The sequence below is a fragment of the Haliotis rubra genome, unplaced genomic scaffold (assembly GCF_003918875.1).
Source record: "Haliotis rubra isolate DU_JTF1 unplaced genomic scaffold, ASM391887v1 Scf382, whole genome shotgun sequence".
In the NCBI taxonomy this organism is placed as follows: domain Eukaryota; kingdom Metazoa; phylum Mollusca; class Gastropoda; order Lepetellida; family Haliotidae; genus Haliotis; species Haliotis rubra.
Genome location: NW_025767060.1, coordinates 362,450 through 374,096, shown reverse-complemented (window position 1 = coordinate 374,096; position 11,647 = coordinate 362,450). Strand labels below are relative to the sequence as shown.

Here is an 11,647-nt window from a genome sequence, read left to right as displayed (position 1 = left end):
TCAAGAGGAAATGGAAATGTGTAACAATGGGAAGAATGTTCAAGATGAATGGAAATGTGTAACAATGGGAAGAATTCAAGGTGTAACAATGGGAAGAATGTTCAAGATGAATGGAAATGTGTAACAATGGGAAGAATGTTCAAGATGAATGGAAATGTGTAACAATGGGAAGAATGTTCAAGATGAATGGAAATGTTCAAGAGAGAATGGAACAATGGGAAGAATGTTCAATGGGAAGAATGTTCAAGATGAATGGAAATGTGTAACAATGGGAAGAATGTTGTGAATGGAAATGGAACAACAATGGGAAGAATGTTCAAGATGAATGGAAATGTGGAAGAATGTTCAAGATGAATGGAAATGTGTAACAATGTGTAACAATGGGAAGAATGTTCAAGATGAATGGAAATGTGTAACAATGGGAAGAATGTTCAAGATGAATGGAAATGTGTAACAATGGGAAGAATGTTCAAGATGAATGAATGGAAATGTGTAACAATGGGAAGAATGTTCAAGATGAATGGAAATGTAACAATGGGAAGAATGTTCAACAATGGGAAGAATGTTCAAGATGAATGGAAATGTGTAACAATGGGAAGAATGTTCAAGAGGAATGGAAATGTGTAACAATGGGAAGAATGTTCAAGAAATGGAAATGTGTAACAATGGGAAGAATGTTCAAGATGAATGGAAATGTGTAACAATGGGAAGAATGTTCAAGAGGAATGGAAATGTAACAATGGGAATGTTCAAGAAATGTGTGTAACAATGGGAAGAATGTTCAAGAAGAATGAATGGAAATGTGTAACAATGGGAAGAATGTTCAAGATGAATGGAAATGTGTAACAATGGGAAGAATGTTCAAGATGTTAACAATGGGAAGAATGAATGGAAATGTGTAACAATGGGAAGAATGTTCAAGAAGAATGGAAATGTGTAACAATGGGAAGAATGTTCAAGATGAATGGAAATGTGTAACAATGGGAAGAATGTTCAAGACAATGGGAAGAATGTTCAAGATGAATGGAAATGTAACAATGGGAAGAATGTTCAAGATGAATGGAAATGTGTAACAATGGGAAGAAATGTTCAAGATAATGGGAAGAATGTTCAAGATAATGGAAATGTGTAACAATGGGAAGAATGTTCAAGATTCAAATGTGTATGGGAAGAATGTTCAAGATGAATGGAAATGTAACAATGGGAAGAATGTTCAAGATGAATGGAAATGTGTAACAATGGGAAGAATGTTCAAGATGAATGGAAATGTTCCTATGGGAAGAATGTTCAAGAAGAATGGAAATGCAACAATGGGAAGAATGTTCAAGATGAATGGAAATGTGTAACAATGGGAAGAATGTTCAAGATATGGTAACAATGGGAAGAATGTTCAAGATGAATGGAAATGTGTAACAATGGGAAGAATGTTCAAGATGAATGAAATGCAATGGGAAGAATGTTCAAGATGAATGGAAATGTGTAACAATGGGAAGAATACCAAAGATGGAAATGTGTAACAATGGGAAGAATGTTCAAGATGGAATGGAAGAATGTTCAAGATGAATGGAAATGTGTAACAGTGGGAAGAATGTTCAAGAGGAATGGAAATGTGTAACAGTGGGGAAAGAATGTTCAAGAAGAATGGAAATGTGTAACAATGGGAAGAATGTTCAAGATGAATGGAAATGTGTAACAATGGGAAGAATGTTCAAGATGAATGGAATGTGTAACAATGGGAAGAATGTTCAACACAATGGGAAGAATGTTCAAGAAGAATGAAAAGAATGGAAATGTGTAACAATGGGAAGAATGTTCAAAATGAGTGGAAATGTGTAACAATGGGAAGAATGTTCAAGATGAATGGAAATGTGTAACAATGGGAAGAATGTTCAAGATGAATGGAAATGGACATTGATCAAAGATATACCAATGGAAAATAAATACAAACAATTACAGTTTAAAATATGGTAGTGTCCCCTTTTTCACAGCGTCTTGGTCACTGATCCGTTAAGGTGTGAAGTTTCACTATCAAGACTCGGATAACTAGCTGCTGTACCAATTAAGGGTAATTATGTGAATGCAATCAACTGAGAGAAGTACAGGAGTACAGCTCTAGTGGTTCCTATATCCATACCAGTAATATGGAAAAAACAGGCACGAGAAGAGCTGACAAGTGTACCAAAGATTTAGGAGATAGATTTTGGATGGGTATGAAGAAGCAACACCTCAAGAGATTGCAGCCCGACTTCAGATGTACGAGAGTATCAAGTCAAGTCTGTACAGACAAAGTACCAAGAAGGTCCTCCGTACTCCAAAAGACGCCCAAAAGCTACAGCTTGATGGAGACCTCATTCACCTGATGAAGGAGTAAGAATAAACTTCGAAACGTCGTGACCCTTCGCAATAAAGAGACCGCCTCCGTGGTGTACTGGTTAGAGCGTCCGCCCTGAGAGCGGAAGGTCGCGGGTTCGATCCCCGACCGCGTCATACCAAAAGACGTTAAAATATGGTAATTGTTGTTCCCTGCCTGACGCTCGGCATTTATGGGTACAACAAGGACTGGTCGGCTCGGAGTCAGTAAAATGTGTCTGAGTGGGGTATTCATGCTTCACTGCGGCATGGTATCTCAGTGAGCTAGCACTATAAAACCAGCTTAAGTCTGAGCTAGTACAAGCAGCCGCATGCACGTCGTCATATGAGCGAAATATTCTCAAGCACGACGTTAAACCCAATTTCACCTCACCTCACCTCACCTCACCTCACCTCACCTCACCAATCCTCACCTCACCAATCCTCACCTCACCAATCCTCACCAATGGATGGCACTTTCAACATTTGTCTCAAAATATTTTATCAAGCATATATCATTCACCCTCATGATAGGTTACATCGTACTTTGCCTGAGCTGTTCTGCCTCCACTGGACCAGTGCCACATACCGTCCGGTAAGCTCACTGTCAAAATTTGGACAACTGGCTAGATCAATTACAGAAGTGTGACATTTCTCTGTCAAAATTGGGACTGTCAAAATCGGGACTAAACCTAAAATATTACATTCAATTTTTCCATGTAATGAATATTTGAAAAATATTACATAAATCAAAGTGAGTGAAGTAATCAATTTTGTAATTTTATTAGCCAACCTTATAATATATACCTATGTATAAGGTACCAGAAACAAGGTGTAATTTTAGAATGTTTGAAAGTGACTTAAAAATACAATAAAAATATTTTTTAAAAACAAATTCGAAACATTTCATGCAATTAATACAGGCTTTAGAAAAAATATTTGATGTTTAACATTTATGATTCATGTACACATCTGCCTTGGTAAGACCCCAAGGTGGCTTCAAAAAGGAGTCTGTAAAATCGTGGAGTTTTACCTGGTAATAAAGATGAAGGAAAAAATACTTCAATAATACTTCAGCGTCTCTAGATACATGGATATGTGCGCTATCTAAATATCCTATAATAATAATGAAGCTTTAATCATTAAAAGCAATCCCGTTTATGAAAGCTCCTTTAACACGCTGAATTTTTAGTGAGTGAGTGAGTTGAGTTTTACGCCGCTTTTGGCAATCTTCCAGCAAAATCGCGGCGGGGGACACCAGAAATAGGCAGTGAATATTAGAATACAGTTGTTTACATCACACCTCTATTAGATTTGTTGGTTTCACACCAAGTTCTCTAACCGACTGATTCCCTGTTAACTTTCAACGTGGAAATCACCACGTAACACAACCGCTGTGTTTTTGTATGGAGCTTTGTAAACCAGTAAACAACAGGAATGCACATGTCGACGAGAGTCAGTCTGAAATCATGGTACTGACATAGGGTGACATAATAGCACGCAGGTATGGCAAACTATTATCTTTCATTAAATACAGCCACCTGACTACTTCACCTTTGTACACTATCAAGTTAAAATGCCTTTAAGGCAATCCAGACCGTGTCATGGGTTGTTAGACATGCACAAGAGCGGCTGACAGAAGTTGCAAATCATGACATCGTTACGTGCTTACTTCCACGTTCGAGCTGAAAGTTTCCCGGGAATCTGTCCGTAAAAAAACTCGATGTGAGTCCAAAAGAGCAATGTGATATACGCGTATTCCAAAATCAAGATTACAAACCAATAGAAATCACTACAAAGGTATTTCGGCGACATTTTCAAAGACAGTGATTATAGCACAAATGTAAATAAAGCACACCACAGTCCCGCTAGCTGCTGCACAATGTTTCACAATGTTGAACATTGTTGCACACGGAATAACACTGCCACATGTGCAACAAACAAACTAAAACAACCCACAGTTCAACATCGGCGTATAGACCTTTCCATGGCTTATTTCATGGGCGCCGCCATTTTGTGGCAGCCATTAAGCGGCTGCAACGATGAACTGGTCTGTGCTATTTGTAACGCCGCGGCAATCTATGACGTTGCAAACAAGTCTAGACGGTGCCCAGTCAACGCTTACGCCGCGAAAAACAACGTCTATTTACAGGTCCAACATTACATCTCGTTTTAGGGATTTCTGATGTCATGTCTAAAACAAACATTGCAGGTAAGATATATTTAACGTACTAAAGTTTAAAGAAATGACCAAGTAATGTCAATATCATGTGCATTTTGTTGTAACTCGGCTATTGTATTGTGCACGAAAACTGAAGGCCTTTAAACGAAGTTGAATTTAACGTGAAACTGCATGTAAACTATAGGCCGCCTGTATCTTATAAGGCCTGTGTTCTGAATTTGAACTTGCCTGTATTTTCAAATATGTATAGGGCATTTAAATATTTCCAAACATATTCCCCTAATGTTGTCTTGTTTATATTTTGATTTGATAGGTCAAGAACCATCGTCAAAATTTATTATTTAGCTATATAAATTTCTAGATTTACACACGGTAATCTCTTACTAAATGCTCACAAATGACTACGTTTTGACTATACCTTGACCAAATAATTTGTGAAAAATACCTTCTACTTTTTATCTACATATTTGTGTTATTAAAAGTACTAGTATATTTCTTATTTATCTCACACAAATTAAGACGTTCTCTTGTAACTAGAAGTAACAGCTGGTTAAATATAATTAGGTCAGATAGTTATCTCAATCTGTAATGAGGCTAGGTCAAATGTGATGAGTGGGTATGGTTATTATTGTACTTTCTGTTACAGAGTCACTACCTGAAGGCAGTGCCAAGTGGGTTACCAATAATACTGGAAAGTGGCCTCAGATAGGATATGAAGATATTATTGACTACCTCATTAAGTCCCACTCATTTGATTCCAAGGAAATGAAAGCTGAGCAACATATGCATATAATTATGTGCAGAATGGATGGTTAGGTGATATTCAAAGCATTGTGGAAAATGAAGTTCATTATCTTAAAGCCTGTGTGTCACCCTCTCAGCCAGGAGCCTCTACAGTTCCTTACAATGCATGGATTGCTGCAAGGAAAGATGGTACTGTATTAACTGCATGTTGCACTTGCCCAGCTGGTCATGGAAGGTCATGTAGTCATGTTGCAGCCATTATGTATGCTGTACATCTAGCCTGGTTACATGGATATGCTGGTAAATCTTGTACTGATTTACCTTGTACATGGGGACGAGGGACTGACAGCAATAAATTACTCAGTGAATTAAAGGCCATGAATTTCAAGCATCCAAAAAGATCTGATGATCCCAGTCAAGCTGCAGAAACGTCTACATCATCGAAAAGCAAGCCCTACAGATTTAAGCAGTTTGTTACCACAGAAGACTTTACTGAGCATGTAAATAATTCTCCACTTTGTTCTCTTTGGAAACTGAAGGGTACACTTCTCCATAAAACATTTTCAGCCACTGAAAATGTAAATCCTATCTGCAAGGAAACGTCAAATGATGAATCAAGACATGGATCTCATGATATTGATTATAGCAAGACTGTCACAAAATTGGAATGTTCTGTTTGCCAGGAATTTTATGACAAGTATGTTAATCTTCCTGAGTACAAAAGAGAAGAATTAAGTAATTTAACATTAAACCAGGGTGCATCATCAAGTCCGCTATGGAAAGACAGCAGGCGAGTAAGAATACCAGCATCAAAGGCCAACAGTGTACCTAAAACAAGTAGAGGCGACCCTGAGAAATTCCTGAACAATCACCTGTATGAGAGATTTAAGGGTAATGACAACACTGCTTATGGAGTGACCCATGAACCCATAGCAAGGACACATTATCAGGATATTTCTGGGAAGAAAGTAATGTGTACAGGAACTGTTATATCATCACATGAACCATTTCTGTCTGCTAGTCCTGATGGAATCATTGAAGATTCTGCAATATTAGAAATAAAATGTCCTACATCTGTGCATGCAATGATTGACTCGGGAAAAGGTGATGTTCGAAACATTGAGAGTGAACTAGTTCTTTACTCAAAAGGGAGAAATGGATATTTCACTCAGGTGCAAATGTGTATGTTCTGTACAGGAAAACATCAGTGCACCTTTCTTATGTGGAGACCAGAAGAACATGACAGAGTCCTGCTTGATGTTGCATATGATTCCAGCTTTGTTGACAATACACTGTCTAGATTAAGAGCGTTTTATTTTAAACATATGCTGGTCCGGTTGGTTGATGACTTCAAGGCAGGTCGGTTCGTGTTGAGTGAGGAATACAAGCAGTTCTGTGTGTCACCGTAGCATGTGTAGTGTAAATAAAGCTGTAACAGCATCAACACATAAATTACACAGCTATGCGAAGTTTGTTGTTTTGTTAGAGCTGAGTCAATAAATTGCTATCTATCTAATTGATGTGATGTATCTACTATGTTATTGACTTACTGTTGATGTTAAAAAGAATTTGTATATAACCTGTAAATGTGTACATTTCCTTCACTCACTGACACTCAAATGAATAGTAATAAAATCAAAGTTGTGTATTATGAATTGCTGATATTTTATGAAGAAAATTACAGTTCAAGTCAAATACTATTTCACATGCTAGTAACTTAAAATAAATGTTTAACATATTTAGGTTGAATAATAAAATACAATGTACCAGTATGAAATGAATATGTGTTTTTGTTTTTAATGAACATGATCAGTATTTATATCTCATGTAATTACTCACACTTAAGATGAAATCTTTAACCCCCTGAAACAGGAATATTGTTGTCACACATATCATGGGACCATATATACAGTTACAGAAACTTGTGAGATTTTCCTAGTGGCCCAAGTGGTGATGTATCTGTAAAAAAAAACACTTTTGGTGATCACTAACTGCTATTGTTTTCTCCAAAATATCAGTGTGGCCCAAAGACAAAAGTGGTGGCCATCTGCCACTGGTAGTTTCTATCACTGTATATATGGTGCCATGCATATGGCAGTCTAAGGGTTAAGGTGATTTACAAGTTTGATTTCATTGAATATCTATAGGTTGGTATTTAAACATAAAACAGCAATGAAAACAAAAATCAAGGTGAGGGGAACATTCAGTTTAATGATTTAAACATCAATTCAATGAGACTATGTATTTATAATTTATCATTCTTGTTGGTGAAATATCACATTGCAAAATCACATACATCTCATAAGCTTAAGCAGCCTACTAGATGTCTGAAACATACATGACTACTCAGTCTTTGTCCTTGATGAGTTCTGGTCTGAGGTTACACAGGACTGCACACACTTTGACTATCTTATCCAACTTTTGAACGGAATTAAGAGGTAGAACCTGATTCAATATTCTGTAAGACTTCAACCTGGCAATTGCTCTTTCTACATGTATTCTTACAGATGCAATTCTTCGTGTTTCTATACACTCTGTAGCACTCAGTTGTTTACGACCCTTCATAAAAGCAGGAATGTTCAGTTTCACTCTTCTAGCATAAAGTTCATTGCTTATTGTAAAGCCTCTATCTGCCATTACCTCATCACCAGGTAACAAGTAGTTTAGAAAACCCGAGTTCTTGGTGATATACACATCACTTGCACGACCCCCATAGCATCTTGAAACATACATAATATATCCATTGGGAGCAATAGCAACAAGAATTTTGGCAGTATTGTGACTTTTATATGTACTGTAGGTTTGAGCTCTAACCTTCAATGAAAATGGACGTTGCAAGAACATTTCTGTACAGTCAATAATGCAGGTAGTGTGTGGATAGGTAGTCTTAAAGGACATTGGCATTGCAGATCTAATAACATCTCTTGGGAGCCAAACAATGCAATCCTTTAGCTTTCTGGCTAAAATTGAGATACAAATTCCAAAAATTTTACTTGCTAATTGCGTGGAAATTGAAAATCTTCTCCCGAGATCATGAAACTGAATTCCAAGCCTAAGTCTCATAAGTGTGAGTAGTGTTTGATCTGAGAGTGGCATCTTAATGTTTGACCGCAGTACAGATGTAAGATAAGTTATTATTGACAGAAACACCTGTAGAGTAAGTCCAGTGTAAAACACAGAATCAGTGTTAGTCTTAATACTGTCTGCAGAAAAGGCAGGAAAATTAACCTGAACAGAGACATTCTTTGTTTTGGTCGTGTAGTGCTGGGTTGCATAATGGTGATCTACTGACTTGTTAAAATGAACCTGTACTCCTACAGTTCTGTTTGGAACTTTTATCATAGGTCTGTGAAGACAAAAACAAGACTTCTGTTTACAACAGTCACAATCACTTGGTCTGGAGTCATCATTCCCCTTTTCCTTCTCTTCAGCTTGAGATACAGGTTGATCTGTCAGTTCAGCTTCAGCATGGCACTCCTCAGTCAGTTGATTGCTCCTTGGGGTCCGAGAAACATCAGAGAGAGGGTGTCGGAAAATGGTCCTTCTTCCTTGTGTCACCTGGAGAGTGGAAAGTTAAAGTATAACAGGCTATTATACTTTTACATCAATGAACAGTAATAAATAGTTAATAACATAATTGTCAAAATAACTTTACGTTTAATACATCACTAGTAGGACTATATTGTACATTACATTAAACTTAAAGTACACTAACCTTTCGTTGATATCCCAAATTTAAGACTGGATCAGGATTTTGTTTGCATTGATGGCCATCCAAAAAATGAATTGAGCATATCTGAAAAAGAGTTATAAAAATAAAATAAGTACATTTCTATTTAGCCAATGTCACTCCAGTAACTACAATGGGTTATCACATTTTCAACAATTTTTTTCACTCCTGTTAAACACTAGAGCCGTTAAATAAAGAAATTCTTTACATCCCAGTACTATGTGTACACTAACGATACACGGAGGGTAAAGTAATTAAGCAATAATAAATTACATAATAAATTAATCCAGTAATGTTATTAACTAATTTTAAGGAAAGATATATTGAGTAAATAATGATAAATAGACTGTTTCCTCTCAATATTTTTGGGCATATTGCAAGATATCAGTAAGTTTCTACAATACAAATGTCTCTAGAATAATGATTTGTAGCACATAAGGTTTTAAAATGTTGGAATATTTTACTAGTAAAAATTGTCGTTCAACCCTTTGTTCCATAGCTTTACCCTACAGTGCATTCGTACCTCCTATACTGTAACATAGGAGGTACGAATGCTACGAGATCTTTAGCTTACGAGAGTTTTGTGAAACGGGGTCCAGCACTGTAGGCCCTACATGAATAACAAAATATCTAACGTTTCATTATCTCTAGTTATCAGATGGGATAAACTATTGTGCCACTAATTATCTTGATAAATACATACCTATCAGATGGGTGAAAATCCTTCCGATTAACACGTGACACCCAAACACGACGACGATCTTCATTCACAGGAAACCTATGGAGATGATAGGGAAATAAACAAGGGCAGTCCTTCCGTGGCAGTTTATGGACTGTACAGGGCAATTCCTTCCATATACGTAGATTTCTCTGGCTATTTGTACAGTCTTTCATAGCACAAATTCTCCCTGATCCACGTTCATAAGGCCTACCTCTGTCCCGAGACATATTTTCGAAAAAAACAAGCAAGTTGCCAGACGTAAAACGTCAATGCAGCCGCTTAATGGCGGACGACACTAGCGCCACCACAAAGGGGGATAACTGAGAGTGGCACGAAGCACTGCTCCGTGGAAAGGTCTATAGTCAGAACAATAACTCCCCTAGTTTAACACTGGCTTACAGTCCCAACAATAACTCCCCTAGTTTAAAACTGGCTTACGGTCACGATGATAACTGCCCTAGTATAACACTGGCTTATGGTCACGATGACAACTCCCCTAGTTTAACACTGGCTTATGGTCACGATGCTAACTCCCCTAGTATAACACTGGCTTATGGTCACGATGCTAACTCCCCTAGTATAACACTGGCTTATGGTCACGATGATAACTCCCCTAGATTAACACTGGCTTACGGTCACAATGATAACTCCCCTAGTTTAACACTGGCTTACGGTCACGATGATAACTGCCCTAGTATAACACTGGCTTACGGTCACGATGATAACTCCCCTAGTATAACACTGGCTTATGGTCACGATGATAACTCCCCTAGTTTAACACTGGCTTATGGTCACGATGCTAACTACCCTAGTATAACACTGGCTTACGGTCACGATGATAACTCCCCTAGTATAACACTGGCTTATGGTCACGATGATAACTCCCCTAGTTTAACACTGGCTTACGGTCACGATGATAACTGCCCTAGTTTAACACTGGCTTACGGTCAGGACGATAACTCCCCTAGTATAACACTGGCTTATGGTCACGATGATAACTCCCCTAGTTTAACACTGGTTTATGGTCACGATGATAACTCCCCTAGTTTAACACTGGCTTACGGTCACGATGATAACTCCCCTAGTTTAACACTGGCTTATGGTCACGATGATAACTCCCCTAGTATAACACTGGCTTACGGTCATGATGATAACTCCCCTAGTTTAACACTGGCTTATGGTCACAATGATAACTCCCCTAGTATAACACTGGTTTATGGTCACGATGATAACTCCCCTAGTTTAACACTGGCTTACGGTCACGATGATAACTCCCCTAGTGTAACACTGGTTTATGGTCACGATGATAACTCCCCTAGTATAACACTGGCTTACGGTCACGATGATAACTCCCCTAGTTTAACACTGGCTTATGGTCACGATGATAACTCCCCTAGTATAACACTGGCTTATGGTCACGATGATAACTCCCCTAGTTTAGCACTGGCTTATGGTCACGATGATAACTCCCCTAGTATAACACTGGCTTATGGTCACGATGCTAACTCCCCTAGTTTAACACTGGCTTATGGTCACGATGATAACTACCCTAGTTTAACACTGGCTTATAGTTCCAACAATAACTCCCCTAGTTTAACACTGGCTTATAGTCCCTACAATAACTCCCCTAGTTTAGCACTGGCTTATGGTCACTACAATAACTCCCCTAGTTTAAACGCTGGCTTATTGTCACGATAATAATTCCCCTAATTTAACACTGGCTTATTTTCACGATAATAACTCCCCTAGTTTAACACTGGCTTATTGTCACGATAATATACTCTCCTATTTTAACGCTGGCTTATTGTCACGCTAAGAACTCCCATAAAAAGTAATTTTGACGTTTTAACAACATTCGTAAATATTCTAAGTACAAAGTGTAGCTTTGAAATACAGACTGCAATTATTCATATAGCCTCAA

General features: G+C 37.8%; 1 protein-coding gene across 1 annotated transcript; it reads right to left on the bottom strand.

Moving 5' to 3' along the window:
• Positions 1-7,466: 7,466 nt before the first annotated feature.
• On the bottom strand, positions 7,467-9,046 carry LOC124286417. The gene is made up of 2 exons (XM_046722791.1): positions 8,991-9,046; positions 7,467-8,833 (listed from the first exon to the last, which is right to left on the bottom strand). Exon 2 carries the CDS (start codon positions 8,615-8,617, stop codon positions 7,622-7,624), a length of 996 nt encoding a protein of 331 aa, XP_046578747.1. The 5' UTR covers positions 8,618-8,833; positions 8,991-9,046; the 3' UTR covers positions 7,467-7,621.
• Between the last annotated feature and the right edge of the window lie 2,601 nt (positions 9,047-11,647).

What these genes read in the sequence shown, in the direction of transcription:
- LOC124286417 (XM_046722791.1), bottom strand. Translation starts at nt 8,617, where the DNA reads ATGATAAAAGTTCCAAACAGAACTGTAGGAGTACAGGTTCATTTTAAC.